At 41.6% G+C, this 18,843-nt stretch overlaps 1 protein-coding gene and 1 long non-coding RNA gene across 8 annotated transcripts in view; both read right to left on the bottom strand.

The window, feature by feature from the left end:
* Positions 1-18,843, bottom strand: part of Grm3 (glutamate metabotropic receptor 3) — a 245,305-nt gene that overhangs the window by 1,146 nt on the left and 225,316 nt on the right. For 3 of the 7 annotated variants that reach the window (XM_087655886.1, XM_087655883.1, XM_087655885.1), the window contains one exon: positions 8,258-8,329. The exons of 3 other annotated variants lie outside the window; for them this stretch is intronic. In XM_087655886.1, coding sequence (XP_087512012.1) covers positions 8,258-8,329 — 72 coding nt within the window. Of the gene's footprint in view, positions 1-4,187; positions 4,271-8,257; positions 8,330-18,843 lie in introns of all 7 variants that reach the window. One more of the 7 variants, XM_087655884.1, reaches the window with a different exon arrangement.
* The window catches only part of LOC148006238 (uncharacterized), a 901,378-nt gene that overhangs the window by 758,410 nt on the left and 124,125 nt on the right, over positions 1-18,843 (bottom strand). The window lies entirely within an intron of this gene.

Below are 18,843 nucleotides of genomic sequence, written 5' to 3'. Positions count from 1 at the left end.
TTGAAGAGAAGGCACTTGCTTTTGTTATGACGACGGCGACCATACTGTCATGGTGCCTGGGTAAGACAGTAGTATACGTTCGCTCTTTTTATAACGCCCGTTTTCTCAGATATATTTCTATCTATTAACATCGTGTTACTAAGGTTTTTATTCGAAGTTTATTCACATAATATATTTTGTCCCTGATGTCTTTTCCTTAAATGAGGACGTAAGCAGGAGCCTCAGTCTTTACTGGGTTAAAACCATATAGTCCAGAGAATAGGTTAAAGTGCACTTATATCGCCTTTAATGTGTCTCCATCTATGCTAACATATATTCTTATGACTGGAACTGGGTCACCAGAACAAGCTTGGTTATAACAAAAGCATCTGCCTACTCTGTGAAGATATATGAGTAAATTTCCTGACGTGCTCCTGTCTGATAGCAGATATGTTCCTACACATTGCTTTTCACATAACAATTTCTGTGGACACAAAGGAGTAACTAAGGGTAAGATTGGGGCTTGTGCAGCACTCCGAGAGAGCAGTCAATGGATTTAGGGCACTGACATCTTGTTGCAAGTCTACAAGTAGCCAAGCTGAAGTTTTTCAACTCAGCCTGAGTCAATGGGAAAATGTATTTGAAGTCTATGAACAGAAGTAGCTGGAGTCGTGTGATAAGCTAAGTCTTTGGTAGAATCAGTTAAAGTCAGTAAAATGTAAGAAGTCATGCGTGAAGTTCAAAACACAGATCACTGGAAGCAGAGGGAACACCCTGAGCCACTCATTGTGTGAGCTTTCTGAGACCCGTCGTCTCTTCACCTGACTGTTTAATGTCACGTGGTGATATTTAATAGTCACTTCAAAATTGATGTCCAAAGAGCTCCTGATTTTTGTGTAGCCTTTCCTCAGTAAAATGACCTTCCTTCTAACCTAAACCAGAAGTCTAAAATTTAAAATTCATGCTGGATTTCTTTTTCCTTTCTTCTGTCCCATGGCGACTTATCTCATCAGGTCCTATTCCCTTTAACTTCACAATCAATCCCTGCCACCTGTGCATTCCCATCCTGGGCAAGCCCTCTTAACTAATTATCTGTGTCCAGAGACTGACCGGACGGGGAGACACTACTTCCATTTCTCTTAGTCCTGTTTTCTACATGGCAACAAGATTACAGTCAGCTCTCCATACCTGTGGTTCCACATTCACAGACTCAACCATTCACAGATTGAGAATATTTGGGAGGGGAAAAAGCATCTGAGCATATTTAGAATTTTCCTTGCTTTCCCCTAATAACACAATGTAATGCCTATCCGTACAGCATCCGCACTGTAAAATGGCTGTGATAAGAAGTCTAGAGGTGATCTGAAGTTCACTGAAGACTTGCATAGGTTAAGCAAAAGGATGCTATTTTGTAAAAGGGCCATGTGCATCCATTTATGAGGTGACTGCTCTTAGGCTAATCTCCTAGATACCAAGGGGCAGCTGCATTTTAAGATATTACCCATTTACATAGACACGTCCAGTGGCTTCCCCTTGAGCTTTAATCTGAGTTTAGAAATCTCAAATAGACTGTACCTATCTTTCTGGATTTCTAACATACCACACATATTTTCCTCCCCTCTTTGCTTTGTTCTCCGAGCAGTAATTATATTTAACGACCCATGCCTTTGCCAGACTTCTGGCTTCTACCAGGAACATTCTTTCTGATCATCACACGGCCCCTTTGTGATACACCGGGAATATGGCCTCCTTATAAAGACGGTCATCAGCCAACTCAATCTAAAGTAGCTCTCTGTCATGTCAGCTAGTTTTAAACTTGGACCTGCACGACTGGAAGCATGGTTGTTGCTTCCAGACACCTACTCTCAACTTCCCCCAACACCCCTCTGCCTCTCCAGAAAATGCATGGGAGCCTTGCTTCTCTGTTTTATTATTATTGCTCAGTATATTCTATGACGAGACCTTCTGCAAATACAGCCAGAGAGATTGTGTAAGTCACTTGAAAGAATGAAGAGGTCAGGGGGATGTTTTAGGAAGGAGGTGGCACATGTGGGAGGTCCACAGGCAGCCTCGTCAGGACAGATGACTTTTCTGCTTCTCATGTAACGCTGAGGTAATGACACCAGTTACTCTGGCAAAGAGCACTGGTTGAGGGTGAGAGCTCCCGATACCAGGCCTGCCGCCTTGGACATTTTGTCTAATTTCTATATCTTCTCTAGGATCGAGTCGTATTATATCTTTGCAGACATTTCAGAGATGGAAGAGGAATGATAGATCATGGGGGTAAGTCCCAAACGTCTGACATGCCGATGCCTTCGTCTCCCTTATCTGGTCTCCGCTCTATGCTTTTCTCGAGGCTATTTCATGAAGCTGTTCTGCCGTCCCCAGCCTGCCATGGGACACGATGGAACTCTGAAGTGCATTCCATCTCACCGACTGGCTGCACTTGACTAGACAGGAGGTGCAGTGTCTGCAAAGATAGCTGGCTGCACGGTTTCAAATAATCTCTTCTGTACTCCACGGACATCTCCATGGAGGCCCACGGAGCACAGAGCATATCTCTGCTCCATAGCAATCTCAAGAGAAACGCCCTCTACCAGAGTGTTTTAAACTCTGAGGAAGAAAATACAAATTCAAGATCTCCTCACAAAACAGCAGTTAAAGTTCACTTAATGTTCTTTCAGAAGGGAATTTCCTCCAGACCCTGCTTAGTGTGTTGAAGGGATCTCCACTTTGTACCCTTCTGCTTTTCTCTTCCTGTTTCTCTGTAGCTCTGGCCATTGCATTTTATTATTAAAAAAAAAAACTCACTTTTTGCATATGCTGCTGAATATAGTAGGATAATTTATTGTTTTATGAGTTTACTATCTCAATTACTTTGCATTTCATAAATATTTTACATGTGCTTCCCATATTAGCCTATCTGTTATTTCCCAGGGTAGTAAAATATGTGGAAAAGCAAAATGCTATCTGTGTGTGTGTGTGTGTGTGTGTGTGTGTGTGTATTCTTGTAATGAGTCTTGCTATTGTTCTGATGAACTCATGAGGTTTTTAATGGTGTAACTTCAGCCCATTTTCTTAAGTGTGGCTAAGCAGATTTCTAGAATTGTTCTTTCTGCAAGAAACAATAATCATTCAGGCTTCTTTAGGTTTTTCTGCAGACTTGGTCTGAACAGCAGCTGTTGGCTGCTCTAGGCTACAGTGGTACTACTTGCCACTTAAGGTGAACAGTGAAAATAGCTGGAAGAGATCTTGTGTGTTCCACCCTTGATCACAAATGGAAAGTCTACATTTATCCAAAGATACTTTTTACTTCACAGATGTCGTGCAGCATTGATCAGAGCAGCCACGGGGCAGCTTTTTCTCCTGACATGAGATCTACTGTCCTTTCACGAGTCACTCATAGGCTGGACAGGCTTGGGAGCAAACGATGACTCTTTCCTGTAGCTGGGCTGCCGATCAATGCTAGCTATATTTATTGAATGATTATTCTGGATGCCAAGCCTGTTAGTTAACTGACTAGGAGACTGGCTTCTGGGAATCAAAGTCTTAACTAACTTTTTATCATATCATATCATATCATATGACATGTTTAACATATCATTTAACATATCACGTGCATTTGGGAGGAAATACACATCCCAGCAGGACAGACATCCCTGTTTGCTCCTATCCTTTTAGCCATCTTGTTCCTAGTGATATCAAATGATTTTTTTCCAGGATATCTGTTTGTTTATATATTTGCTAAATAGTTATGGAATCTGGCATCTATTGGCTGTATGCCTCTTTGTCCTCCTCCTTTTCCTTAAGTCTGTTTTCTTACTCATCCTTTCAGTGTTGCTCATTCCCTGTCAGAAGTTCATTTGCTGATCAAGATGTGCTGATCAACAGTCTTGCTGTTGTGGAATTTTCTCGGGGGAGGCAGAGTGTTCATTGTTAAGACATTGGGGATAATTCTAGACTGGATTCTGAGGAAGTATTTACTTTCACTGATTCAAATAGTGATTATTTAAAACTATTAATATCAAGCAGGGTGCAAATTAAAGATACAGTTTCCAAGTGGGATTTTTAATTCTACAAAACTAGGACGTCTTCATTATGAGAGACCAGTCATGGAGAGAAAGGATAGGTCCTGCTCATTTTTTGTTATTTGTGATGCAATATAATTCCATATGAGCTGAGATTTCACTGGCCTTTAAACAACCTACCTTACTCCGTTGTTGCTTCACGATAAAGGTTTTTAGTCATATCCTTTCACTGTTTCTCCCTCCAGAAGTACGGAAGCAGATACCTAAGTAATCATGTGGTAAATGAAAAGCCTCCTTAACTCTGTACTTTTGTAAAAAGTAATTCTTATCCACCTTTGAGTTGCCCAACACTGTTTTCTTTTCTTTTCTTTTCTTTTCTTATTAAAGCTTATTCAAGTATCAGAAGCTCGCTTGCTTTGAGAGTTCATTAATGTGAGGAGGTATACCTAGAGATCAGAATCTGAAGCTACAAGTATTAAACTCAAGGAGACAAAGCCAGACACTTATTCTGTCTGCTGCAGCTAATCTTGTTAACTCCACATTCACATGGTATAACAGCATCTAAATATTTCATTAGTTTCCATTCCTATCAGCCAACTGTGAGCCACCAGTATCTGGACAATGTAGTAGTCTCAGTGACCTGTTTGCTCCCTGTGTGACTGTCTGCTCATGTAGACACCGTGGTGCTTGGAAGGTCAGCTCATGCCACACCTTGGAAATAGCCTAGAGCTGTTTGGTTTCTTTTGATAGAAAAGCAAATGTTTCTACAATTTTCTTATTTTCTTCTAGCCATAGTGGCTTCTTTGGTATACACTGCCCCCAACTTAGGGCCTCTCCACTTGCTGTAACCAAACCTTCAGTGTTGTTTCAGTTAGGGTTTTACTGCTGTGAACAGACACCATGACCAAACAAAGCAAGTCGACAACATTTAACTGGGGCTGGCTTACAGGTTCAGAGGTTCAGTCCAGTATCATCAAGACAGGTACATGAAAGCATCTAGGCAGGCATGGTGCGGGAGGAGCTGAGGGTTCTACATTTTCATCTGAAGGCTACTAGTGAAAAACTAACTTCCAGGCAGCTAGCATGAGAGTCTTAAATCCCACACCCACAGTAACACACCTACTCCAACAGGGCCACCCCTTCTAGTGCCACTTCTTGGCCTTAGGATACATAAACCATAACATTGCACTCTCTAGCCCCCATAGGCTTATTCAAACATATGAGTCTATGGGGGTCATACCTAAACATAGTGTAATGCAAAATATATTTAGTCCAACTTCAAAAGTCCTCACAGTCTAGAGCAGTCTCAACAATGTTAAAAGTTCAAAGTTCAAGTTCTCTTCTGAGATTCATCCAATGACTTAACTGTAATCCCCAAAGCAAGACAGGAAACCAGCTGGGCAAACTCCAAACTCTGCATCTCCATATCTGGCTTCAAAGCGATCTTTAGATCGCCAACTTCTTTTTCATCTTTGTTGACTGCAACAAACTTCTTTATCTTTGGCTGGCTCCATCCCTGTTAGCAGTTTTCCTCAGCAGATAGCCCATGGCTCTGGCATCTCAAACACCTTGGAGTTTCCAAGGCAACTACAGTGCTACAGCTTCTTATTTCAATGTCTGGGATCCACACATGATCTGCTGGGCTCCTACAAAGGTGGCCTCACTTCTCTAGCTCTGCCGTCTATAGCACTCTAAGCTCAGGTTGATCCATTCCACTGCTGTTGCTGTTCTTGATGATCATCCCATGGCACTGGCATCTTCAATACACTGGGATCTTCTGCTGCAACTAGGCTTCACCAATAGCCTCTCAAAGGCTCTCTTCATGGTGCTAGGCATCAATTCCTTTGCATGACCCCTTCAGTCCTGTGCTGTCAACTATAACAGGCTGCACCTTCACCAATGTTCTTCCATGACCTCTCACAGTGCCAAGCCTCAGCTGCTCCTCATGACCCCTTCATGCTTCAAAACCAGTACCACCTGGATGATTCTTACACACTACCAATTCCAGCTGCAGCATGAGTTGCAACCTTGGCAATTTTTGGGACACAGCTTCTCTTTGCTCTCAGAAAATACTTTCCAGAAGATTTCAATTCAGTGATGCTATTCTCTTCTTAATCATCGCTGATTTCTCCAGCTAACCAGCATCAATTGTCCCAGTAGTCCTTTTTATTCTGGACTCTAAAGCCAGAGCCACATGGCTAAAACTGCCAAGTTCTGCTGCTTGCTGGGGCTGGAACATGGCCTCTTTGTTCTATTACATTATCACCATCTTTCTGTTTTCCAACTCTTTCACTGCCTAAGCTTAGCTTTCCTGGAACTTGCTCTGTAGACTGACTTTGAACTCAGATCTGCATGCCTGTCTCCTAAGCACTGGGATTAAAGGTGTGGACCACTAAGCCTGGATTTAAGTTTTTCTTCACCTAGAACATGCTCTAGGCTGGGCTTGAACTCAGAGATTTGCCTGTCTTTGCCTCCTGGGATTAAAGACTTATACCATCATGCCTAGATCTAAACATAGCTGGGTAAGATCTTGCCCCAAAGTTCCACTCCCTTAATCTTCTATCTCTTAGAACACAGGATTAGACCCCATTTCACTTTCTGGGGTCCCTTTAACTCCTAAACCATATATTTTATATTTTTCCTTTCTCAGCCTGCTATGCTTATTTAAAATGTTCTTCATAAGACTTATCCAGAGAACAAAATCTATGATGGACATTTCTGAGACTTCCTTTTTCAATGAAATTAGTCTGAGTCTTTTCACCTTAGCCTCTTCAGACAAGAGCAAAAAGTAGCCATATTCTTCACCAAAATACCACAAAAACAGTCTCTAGTCCACGCACTGAAATTCTTCTTCACTAAACCCTCTTGGGCCAGGTCTGCACAGTTCAAATCACTCTCAGTAACAAAATTTTCCATATTCTTACTTGGATAGTCCATTAGGTCCCATTTAAAGCATTCTACTGCTTTAGAAATCCAAAGTCCCAAAATCTACATTCTTCCAAAGAAAAGCACGATCATGCCTATCACAGCAATACCCCAGTTCCTGGTACCAACTTCTGTCTCAGTCAGGGTTTACTGCTGTGAGCAGACACCATGACTAAAGCAAGTCTTATAAAAGACAACATTTAATTGGGGCTGGTTTACAGGTTAATTGGTTTACTGGTTTACAGTAGTTAACACCTACTCCAACAGTGTTATACCTTTTAATAGTGCCACCCCCTGGCCCGAGCATATACAAACCATTACAAGTATCTTTCTACCAGATATCATCATAACCTTGATCCATTGTTTCCTACATGTCTTTATCCAAAATGTTGCCCAAGCAAAGAGGCTGTCCGTGGTCATGCTATCAGCAGTGATCAGTTTTCCATCTCCTTTGTGCCTGATATGCCAGATGGAATTTGTTAATTCCCCCGTGGAAGCTTTTTTCTTTTTTTTAATGTATCTCACCAATACCTGTTACATGATGTCTTATCAGTCTGGCTGTGTTCTTTCTCTGGCCCATTAGCATGACAAGACAGGACTAAGTGTAGAGTTTGTTTCATCACCACTACAGTTCCCCGGGCCCAGAGGTGAATTCTAGGTTCAAAAATGTTTTTCTTTCTTCAGTGGGTGGATTAAAGATTGTTTATACCATTTGCACATTTCCCTGGTATGAGGACCCTCTCTAAGAACTTATGCAGTCATACCAGGTAAAGCAGAAGTTCCACAATACCTCACTATTTCCCATGTGTAGAGATTTTTTTCCTGCTCTAAGGTCACACAAATATTCCCATTTAGGGATATTCCAGATAATTTCTTATAAAGAAAAAAAGAAGTAGGAAAGGTAAATTAATAGGGTAAATTGCTCTTTTGCTTGTTTTGTTCTAGGGTACTCAACTTCTAAAACGAATTATGACAATAGTTGACAGTGATCACAGTTTTCTTTTAAAGTTAGCATATTCACATAATTCTGAATACGTGCAATGTTCCTAAAGACATCGAATAACTCTGGGGTTACATGAACCATGTTTGACTTAGATAATTCTAATATAATATTTGAACTCTTTGGCTCAGGAACTTGTTCTGTGTTGCTTCCTGTTCAAATATACAACACAGGAAGGGGGATGAGATATAATTTCATTCAAAACACTTCCTTTCAAAGGACCACCTACTGAGCAAAAATGTGTCTTTGACATAAACATTCAGTCACTACTAATGATATTCCTTTATTTGTCCCCATCCTGGCTCTGCCTTCTGGATTACCATACCTTGTCTCTTGGTGCTGTGATGCTGTGGTGTTGGTTGGGCTTCCGGATATGGCCTTGCTTTGGAAGGAGGATCTGTGACCAGGATGATAGAATAAGTGTAGGTTTACTTATGATCCTTACTGAAGGAAGATGTGGAAAAACTGGACTGAAATTCTCAGGTACTGTGGACTTTTCAAAGGGAAGCATAGATTGATATCTATTTGAATTGGATGCACTTTGTTTATTTTGCCTGCAAGCAAATGGCTTTACTTTCCCAGTGCTCTAGGCTTCTCATGCATTCTTCACTGATCCATGTTTACAATATAATTCTGCCTGTGGTGGGGATGACTGTCAACTCATTGCGTTTTACCAATAACTTGCTGATATGTCTGGCCAGGCTGTTATATAGTATCATTATGAGATTTTTTTGAATCTACATTGTAAGGTTATGACACCATTATTTTTCTGGAGTTGTAATGTAGAGAAAGAATTTGAGTATTGTATGGTATATTTAAGTTTATAGTTACATTCTGATTTAATAGTGCTTTGTGTTGGTCATTAGAATGCTGACAAAGACAATCATTAGTAAACACAAATTTTTGTTCTCTTATGCTTACTATCTCTGGCTGCCACTCTGTAGAAATTTAGGCATTGTCTCTAGGAGACTGCTTACTTAATCTTTTTATACTGTTTATCTCACTTTGTAAAGTAAAAATACTTTACAATAAAGCCTAGTTTCTATTAATGGAGCAATTCACACATTACCACAAAGACAGCTGACTTTCTGAATAAAATTTGAACAGAGAAAATCAATCTACATCTGGCTAGAGTTCTTCTAAGTCCTAGATCTGGACATCATTAGTTACTAGAAGCCTCTTGGCTGATTGTAATGATAATGACATTTCTACATGTAAATGATCACTGCGAGAAAAAGGAATATCCATTCTCATAGGACCAAGTTTGCTTGCTTAATAGCTCTGTAAGACCACAGGACACACTTCATTTCTCACCTCGATGCTGATGTATGCTGATTCTAAACCATTTGAGTGCTGCCTGTCTGACCTATATAGCTCCCCAAAGGTTTTGCGCTGTATAAACTCAATATGTCTAGGGCATCTCCTTCAGCATTATGCTATTCTACTTACACCCTCAGCCAACTGTCTTGATTGTCTGTCTTTGGGAACCAGCTCTAAGAATTGCCTTTTCTTCCAAGTAGAACAGAATAAAGAATGGCCTCTTTTCTTTGGAATCTCACTATATAAGATGCTTGCTTCAGTGGGTGGGTGGGTGTAGGTGCAGGTACAAAGATGAGTTTATGATGTCAAGATCTCAAAGTTATACTTCCCCCGGGAGGAGCAGTCCTTACGAATGGCCAGGTGACTCTGTTCTCAAGATGACTTTTGTGGAGAGTTCTAGAGGGAGCCTAGGAAACAGCCACGTAAGAATGTGGACAATGGTATCCTGGGTAACAACTGCACAGGAATGTGGCCAGTGGTTATCATGGAGCAAAGCATGGGGGATTGCTGCTGTCTGAACCTAGGGTCAGTGCCACTCTAAAGGTCATGAAGTAAGCTCTCTCTGAGCTGCCTGGTATAAGATGAAGCCAACAAGTATGCTTGCTGTTGAATTCTCAGAAGCTGCCTCATGGATTACCTCCATTGAAAAGCTAGTGTTTTCTGTTACAAATCAGATGTTGCCTTTGCCCCAGTTCACAGGAATCAGAATATCTGGGTGGAGTCAAGAAATCTCTACTTTAAATATGTTATTTATATACAAACAATTGGAAGTCATCAACCTGTGGGTCTAATTAAAGGAGAAGAGTTAAGTCTAATTTTATTCTGACTTCTACTGTATATAATAAAACAGATACAAACAAGCAGGATTTTTAGTCATAACAGTATACAAAATCTTGGTGGTGAGTTCCTCCAAATGCCTTCCTTCATAGCCCTTCTTCCATACTGACTTCTGAGTTTGGTCATACTTTTCTGTGTTTATAACAACTTTATATAAACATAGTTTCCTGTTATTAATGACCTTAGCTTCTGGGAACAGAGTGACCAAAGCTCCAAAGTGATGTGCTGTATCTGCCTGCCATGGTCTCACCAAAAAAACAAAGAAGGGATTAATGTAGCTGCACTTTGAAGCACTGAGGTCACTTGTCATTTGGAGTGTGTAACACAATAAAAGCAACCACAGATTTCTTGGGAATTGCTTTAGTCCCTTTGGTCCCTTTTTAAAATATGGGCAGGTTATGTCCTATCCTTGAATAGATACAACACAGGACATCCTGTGTGGGTTTCCCAACTGACAGCTGGTGCTTTCACAGAACATGCTCTCTGAAAGCCTGTGTGGGGAGTTTTCCCAACAGGGTACTCAGCATAGGTGTGAGACTAGGATGTTTCCTCCATATCAACTCAATCTCAGCAGGAACACCACAGGAGGATGCCAAGAAAGGCTTTATGAAGCTGATGAACTGCCCACCCAAGGCCTGGCTGGATTCCTGATTCACAAAGCCAAGGGAGGTGATAAAATAGTTGTTTTAAGTCGCTTGGGCTATGAAATCTATGTAGAAATAACATCTAAGAGGGTGGTAGATAACCCTGTTCTTCACTATGTGTCCTCGGCTATATGTGTGTATTTATTCTACCCATGGAGAAAGTCCAAAAGCAGCTATAGCATCTAACAATCATCTAATGGAATACATCCTCAGTATAGTACTTACCGGAAGGACAAAAGTTACATTTGTCTCTGGATGTCTGTAAAGTGTTGGTTACAGGATCCTCCCTGTCCCCTTCCCTACCACAGACATGAATATATGAACAAGTCCCTTTTGTAAAATGGTGTTTCTATGTAACCTACACCCATCTCCCACACACTTTCTATCATCTCCTTCTTGCTTATACTTAGTATACTGTACATAGCTGGTATACTTACTGCATTGTTATAGGGGAAAATGGCTTGAAAATTAGTCTGAATGGATTAGTGCTTTTATGCATTTTCACCTCAAATATTTCTTGATCTGCAGTTGGATAAATTTGGAGATTTCAAACACAGTGACTGTGCTCTAAATAAAATGTATGTTAAACCTAATGGATTCACAATGCCTTAAGAGTTTGTGTGATTTATCGAACAGCACACTTCACAGTTGTTAGCATTCCTTCTACGTTCCACCCAACAGTTACCTGGCAGCAGCCAGGTAGGCCTGGCTTTCTATAGAAGGGGCTGCTTGGCCTCTACTTTCTCTCTTACTCTTTCTGTCCCTTCTTTCTCCCTGACACTCTTCCTCCCTCTCTCCCCTTCCCCATCCCCCCTCTCTCCACTTGTTCTTGGACTGTCACTTCTCTTTCTTCTCTCTCTCTCTCTCTCTCTCTCTCTCTCTCTCTCTCTCTTTCTCTCCTTCCCCCCTCTTTCTCTCTGTCTCTCTGTCTTTCTCTGTCCATACACCATTCTCAACTCTCCTTCCATTGTCCTAAATAAACTCTATTCCATACCATATCCATGGTATGGCTGGTACCTCAGGGAAAGGGATGCCTCCTCATGAGCCTGCCAAGGCACCCCTCTCACTCCACCACACCGTGCTCTATAAAACATAGCCTGACTTCTTTTTGTAAAACATAACAATAGTATTTGGAAGGGAAATGGACATCAGCTGTGCCGACTCATTCTAGGGGAAACAGGCACTAAGCAAATAAAAGTTTGGCTTAAATTGGTACATGTCAGTAGGTCACTTCATATGCAAAAGTGGATCTATGGGTCACTTGGATGAAGATTATCTATAGATCATGGGTAATGATTCAGAGTCAATAAACACACTTTTTTTATTTATTTATTTTTTTTATTATCTTGAGTATTTCTTATATACATTTCAAGTGTTATTCCCTTTCCCGGATTCCGGACAGACATCACCCTCCCCCCTCCCCTTCCTTGTGGGTGTTCCCCTCCCAAACCTCCCCCCATTGCCACCCTCCCCGCATAGTCTAGTTCACTGGGGGTTCAGTCTTAGCAGGACCCAGGGCTTCCCCTTCCACTGGTGCTCTTACTAGGATATTCATTGCTACCTATGGGGACAGAGTCCAGGGTCAGTCCATGTATAGTCTTTAGGTAGTGGCTTAGTCCCTGGAAGCTCTGGTTGCTTGACATTGTTGTACTTTTGGGGTCTCGAGCCCCTTCAAGCTCTTCCAGTTCTTTCTCTGATTCCTTCAACGGGGGACCTATTCTCAGTTCAGTGGTTTGCTGCTGGCATTCGCCTCTGTATTTGCTGTATTCTGGCTGTGTCTCTCAGGAGCGATCTACATCCGGCTCCTGTCGGTCTGCACTTCTTTGCTTCATCCATCTTGTCTAATTGGGTGGCTGTATATGTATGGGCCACCTGTGGGGCAGGCTCTGAATGGGTGTTCCTTCAGTCTCTGTTTTAATCTTTGCCTCTCCCTTCCCTGCCAAGGGTATTCTTTTTCCTCATTTAAAGAAGGAGTGAAGCATTCACATTTTGATCATCCGTCTGAGTTTCCTTTGTTCTAGGGATCTAGGGTAATTCAAGCATTTGGGCTAATAGCCACTTATCAATGAGTGCATACCATGTATGTCTTTCTGTGAGTGGGTTAGCTCACTCAGGATGATATTTTCCAGTTCCAACCATTTGCCTACGAATTTCATAAACTCGTTGTTTTTGATAGCTGAGTAGTATTCCATTGTGTAGATGTACCACATTTTCTGTATCCATTCCTCTGTTGAAGGGCATCTGGGTTCTTTCCAGTTTCTGGCTATTATAAATAAGGCTGCGATGAACATAGTGGAGCACGTGTCTCTTTTATATGTTGAGGCATCTTTTGGGTATATGCCCAAGAGAGGTATGGCTGGATCCTCAGGCAGTTCAATGTCCAATTTTCTGAGGAACCTCCAGACTGATTTCCAGAATGGTTTTACCAGTCTGCAATCCCACCAACAATGGAGGAGTGTTCCTCTTTCTCCACATCCTCGCCAGCATCTGCTGTCACCTGAGTTTTTGATCTTAGCCATTCTCACTGGTGTGAGGTGAAATCTCAGGGTTGTTTTGATTTGCATTTCCCTTATGACTAAAGATGTTGAACATTTCTTTAGGTGTTTCTCAGCCATTCGGCATTCCTCAGCTGTGAATTCTTTGTTCAGCTCTGAACCCCATTTTTTAATAGGGTTATTTGTTTCCCTGTGGTCTAACTTCTTGAGTTCTTTGTATATTTTGGATATAAGGCCTCTATCTGTTATAGGATTGGTAAAGATCTTTTCCCAATCTGTTGGTTGTCGTTTTGTCCTAACCACAGTGTCCTTTGCCTTACAGAAGCTTTGCAGTTTTATGAGATCCCATTTGTCGATTCTTGATCTTAGAGCATAAGCCATTGGTGTTTTGTTCAGGAAATTTTTTCCAGTGCCCATGTGTTCCAGATGCTTCCCTAGTTTTTCTTCTATTAGTTTGAGTGTGTCTGGTTTGATGTGGAGGTCCTTGATCCACTTGGACTTAAGCTTTGTACAGGGTGATAAGCATGGATCGATCTGCATTCTTCTACATGTTGCCCTCCAGTTGAACCAGCACCATTTGCTGAAAATGCTATCTTTTTTCCATTGGATGGTTTTGGCTCCTTTGTCAAAAATCAAGTGACCATAGGTGTGTGGGTTCATTTCTGGGTCTTCAATTCTATTCCATTGGTCTATCTGTCTGTCTCTGTACCAATACCATGCAGTTTTTATCACTATTGCTCTGTAATACTGCTTGAGTTCAGGGATAGTGATTCCCCCTGAAGTCCTCTTATTGTTGAGGATAGCTTTAGCTATCCTGGGTTTTTTGTTATTCCAGATGAATTTGCAAATTGTTCTGTCTAACTCTTTGAAGAATTGGATTGGTATTTTGATGGGGATTGCATTGAATCTGTAGATTGCTTTTGGTAAAATGGCCATTTTTACTATATTAATCCTGCCAATCCATGAGCATGGGAGATCTTTCCATCTTCTGAGGTCTTCTTCAATTTCTTTCCTCAGTGTCTTGAAGTTCTTATTGTACAGATCTTTTACTTGCTTTGTTAAAGTCACACCGAGGTACTTTATATTATTTGGGTCTATTATGAAGGGTGTCGTTTCCCTAATTTCTTTCTCGGCTTGTTTCTCTTTTGTATAGAGGAAGGCAACTGATTTATTTGAGTTAATTTTATACCCAGCCACTTTGCTGAAGTTGTTTATCAGCTTTAGTAGTTCTCTGGTGGAACTTTTGGGATCACTTAAATATACTATCATGTCGTCTGCAAATAGTGATATTTTGACCTCTTCTTTTCCGATCTGTATCCCCTTGATCTCCTTTTGTTGTCTGATTGCTCTGGCTAGAACTTCAAGAACTATATTGAATAAGTAGGGAGAGAGTGGGCAGCCTTGTCTAGTCCCTGATTTTAGTGGGATTGCTTCAAGTTTCTCTCCATTTAGTTTAATGTTAGCAACTGGTTTGCTGTATATGGCTTTTACTATGTTTAGGTATGGGCCTTGAATACCTATTCTTTCCAGGACTTTTATCATGAAGGGGTGTTGAATTTTGTCAAATGCTTTCTCAGCATCTAATGAAATGATCATGTGGTTCTGTTCTTTCAGTTTGTTTATATGATGGATCACGTTGATGGTTTTCCTTATATTAAACCATCCCTGCATGCCTGGGATGAAGCCTACTTGATCATGGTGGATGATTGTTTTGATGTGCTCTTGAATTCGGTTTGCCAGAATTTTATTGAGTATTTTTGCGTCGATATTCATAAGGGAAATTGGTCTGAAGTTCTCTTTCTTTGTTGGGTCTTTGTGTGGTTTAGGTATAAGAGTAATTGTGGCTTCATAGAAGGAATTCGGTAGGGCTCCATCTGTTTCAATTTTGTGGAATAGTTTGGATAATATTGGTATGAGGTCTTCTATGAAGGTTTGATAGAATTCTGCACTAAACCCGTCTGGACCTGGGCTCTTTTTGGTTGGGAGACCTTTAATGACTGCTTCTATTTCCTTAGGAGTTATGGGGTTGTTTAACTGGTTTATCTGTTCCTGATTTAACTTCGATACCTGGTATCTGTCTAGGAAATTGTCCATTTCCTGAAGATTTTCAAGTTTTGTTGAATATAGGTTTTTATAGTAAGATCTGATGATTTTTTGAATTTCCTCTGAATCTGTAGTTATGTCTCCCTTTTCATTTCTGATTTTGTTAATTTGGACGCACTCTCTGTGTCCTCTCGTTAGTCTGGCTAAGGGTTTATCTATCTCGTTGATTTTCTCAAAGAACCAACTTTTGGTTCTGTTGATTCTTTCTATGGTCCTTTTTGTTTCTACTTGGTTGATTTCAGCTCTGAGTTTGATTATTTCTTGCCTTCTACTCCTCCTGGGTGTATTTGCTTCTTTTTGTTCTAGAGCTTTTAGGTGTGCTGTCAAGCTGCTGACATATGCTCTTTCCTGTTTCTTTCTGCAGGCACTCAGCGCTATGAGTTTTCCTCTTAGCACAGCTTTCATTGTGTCCCATAAGTTTGGGTATGTTGTACCTTCATTTTCATTAAATTCTAAAAAGTTTTTAATTTCTTTCTTTATTTCTTCCTTGACCAGGTTATCATTGAGTAGAGCATTGTTCAATTTCCACGTATATGTGGGCATTCTTCCCTTATTGTTATTGAAGACCAGTTTTAGGCCGTGGTGGTCCGATAGCACGCATGGGATTATTTCTATCTTTCTGTACCTGTTGAGGCCCGTTTTTTGACCAATTATATGGTCAATTTTGGAGAAAGTACCATGAGGAGCTGAGAAGAAGGTATATCCTTTTGCTTTAGGATAGAATGTTCTATAAATATCCGTTAAGTCCATTTGGCTCATGACTTCTCTTAGTCTGTCTACATCTCTGTTTAATTTCTGTTTCCATGATCTGTCCATTGATGAGAGTGGGGTGTTGAAATCTCCCACTATTATTGTGTGAGGTGCAATGTGTGTTTTGAGCTTTAGTAAGGTTTCTTTTACATATGTAGGTGCCCTTTTATTTGGGGCATAGATATTTAGGATTGAGAGTTCATCTTGGTGGATTTTTCCTTTGATGAATATGAAGTGTCCTTCCTTATCTTTTTTGATGACTTTTAGTTGAAAATTGATTTTATTTGATATTAGAATGGCTACTCCAGCTTGCTTCTTCTGACCATTTGCTTGGAAAATTGTTTTCCAGCCTTTCACTCTGAGGTAATGTCTGTCTTTGTCTCTGAGGTGTGTTTCCTGTAGGCAGCAGAATGCAGGGTCCTCGTTGCGTATCCAGTTTGTTAATCTATGTCTTTTTATTGGGGAGTTGAGGCCATTGATATTGAGAGGTATTAAGGAATAGTGATTATTGCTTCCCGTTATATTCATATTTGGAAGTGAGGTTATGTTTGTGTGCTTTCATTCTCTTTGTTTTGTTGCCAAGATGATTAGTTTCTTGCTTCTAGGGTATAGCTTGCCTCCTTATGTTGGGCTTTACCATTTATTATCCTTTGTAGTGCTGTACTTGTAGAAAGATATTGTGTAAATTTGGTTTTGTCATGGAATATCTTGGTTTCTCCATCTATGTTAATTGAGAGTTTTGCAGGATACAGTAACCTGGGCTGGCATTTGTGTTCTCTTAGGGTCTGTATGACATCTGTCCAGGATCTTCTGGCCTTCATAGTTTCTGGCGAAAAGTCTGGTGTGATTCTGATAGGTCTGCCTTTATATGTTACCTGACCTTTTTCCCTTACTGCTTTTAATATTCTTTCTTTATTTTGTGCGTTTGGTGTTTTGACAATTATGTGACGGGAGGTGTTTCTTTTCTGGTCCAATCTATTTGGAGTTCTGTAGGCTTCTTGTATGCCTATGGGTATCTCTTTTTTTAGGTTAGGGAAGTTTTCTTCTATGATTTTGTTGAAGATATTTACTGGTCCTTTGAGCTGGGAGTCTTCACTCTCTTCTATACCTATTATCCTTAGGTTTGATCTTCTCATTGAGTCCTGGATTTCCTGTATGTTTTGGATCAGTAGCTTTTTCTGCTTTACATTATCTTTGACAGTTGAGTGGATGATTTCTATGGAATCTTCTGCTCCTGAGATTCTCTCTTCCATCTCTTGAATTCTGTTGGTGAAGCTTGTATCTACAGCTCCTTGTCTTTTCTTTTGATTTTCTATGTCCAGGGTTGTTTCCATGTGTTCTTTCTTGATTGCTTCTATTTCCATTTTTAATTCCTTCAACTGTTTGATTGTGTTTTCCTGGAATTCTTTCAGGGATTTTTGCGATTCCTCTCTGTAGGCTTCTACTTGTTCTCTAAGGGAGTTCTTTATGTCTTTCTTGAAGTCCTCCAGCATCATGATCAAATATGATTTTGAAACTAGGTCTTGCTTTTCTGGTGTGTTTGGATATTCCGTGTTTGCTTTGGTGGGAGAATTGGGCTCCGATGATGCCATGTAGTCTTGGTTTCTGTTGCTTGGGTTCCTGCGCTTGCCTCTCACCATCAGATTATCTTTAGTGTTACTTTGTTCTGCTATTTCTGACAGTGGCTAGACTGTCCTATAACCTGTGTGTCAGGAGTGCTGTAGACCTGTTTTCCTGTTTTCTTTCAGCCAGTTATGGGGACAGAGTGTTCTGCTTTCGGGCGTGTAGTTTTTCCTCTCTACAGGTCTTCAGCTGTTCCTGTGGGCCTGTGTCTTGAGTTCACCAGGCAGGTTTCTTGCAGGGGAAAAGTTGGTCCTACCTGTGGTTCCAAGGCTCAAGTTTGTTCGTGGGGTACTGCCTAAGTCCTCTCCGCTGTGGCAGCAACCGGGAAAATCTGTGCCGCTCCTTCCGGGAGCCTCCGTGCACCAGGGTTTCAGATGACGTTTGGTGTTTTCCTCTGGCGCCTGGATGTGCACAGAGTGCAGTCTCTTCTGGTTTCCCAGGCGTGTCTGCCTCTCTGAAGGTTCAGCTCTCCCTCCCACGGGATTTGGGTGCAGAGAACTGTTTATCTGGTCTGTTTCCTTCAGGTTCCGGCAGTGTCTCAGGCGCAGGGGTCCTGCCGCTCCCGGGCCCTCCCCTACGGGAACCCAGAGGCCTTATACAGTTGCCTCTTGGGCCAGGGATGTGGGCAGGGGTGGGCAGTGTTGGTGGTCTCCTCCGCTCTGCAGCCTCAGGAGTGCCCACTTGATCAGGTGGTGAGGTCTCTCTCCCACGGGGTTTGGGAGCAGAGAGCTGCTGCGGTCCGGGATCCGCCGGTGTGGGACTTCCGGTAAACACAGGAAGTGCCCGGCCTTAGAGGAATTTTGCCTCTGTGTGTCCTGAGTTCACCAGGCAGGTTTCTTGCAGGGGAAAAGTTGGTCCTACCTGCAGTTCCAAGGCTCAAGTTTGCTCGTGGGGTACTGCCTAAGTCCTCTCCGCTGTGGCAGCAACCGGGAAGATCTGCGCCGCTCTTTCCAGGAGCCTCCGTGCACCAGGGTTCCAGATGGCGTTTGGTGTTTTCCTCTGGCGCCTGGATGTGCACAGAGTGCAGTCTCTTCTGGTTTCCCAGGCGTGTCCGCCTCTCTGAAGGTTCAGCTCTCCCTCCCACGGGATTTGGGTGCAGAGAACTGTTTATCTGGTCTGTTTCCTTCAGGTTCCGGCAG

This window comes from Rattus norvegicus, chromosome 4 (assembly GCF_021556685.1).
Source record: "Rattus norvegicus strain SHRSP/BbbUtx chromosome 4, alternate assembly SHRSP_T2T, whole genome shotgun sequence".
In the NCBI taxonomy this organism is placed as follows: domain Eukaryota; kingdom Metazoa; phylum Chordata; class Mammalia; order Rodentia; family Muridae; genus Rattus; species Rattus norvegicus.
Note: the sequence above shows the minus strand (reverse complement) of the source record. Positions and strands in the feature narration are given on the sequence as shown.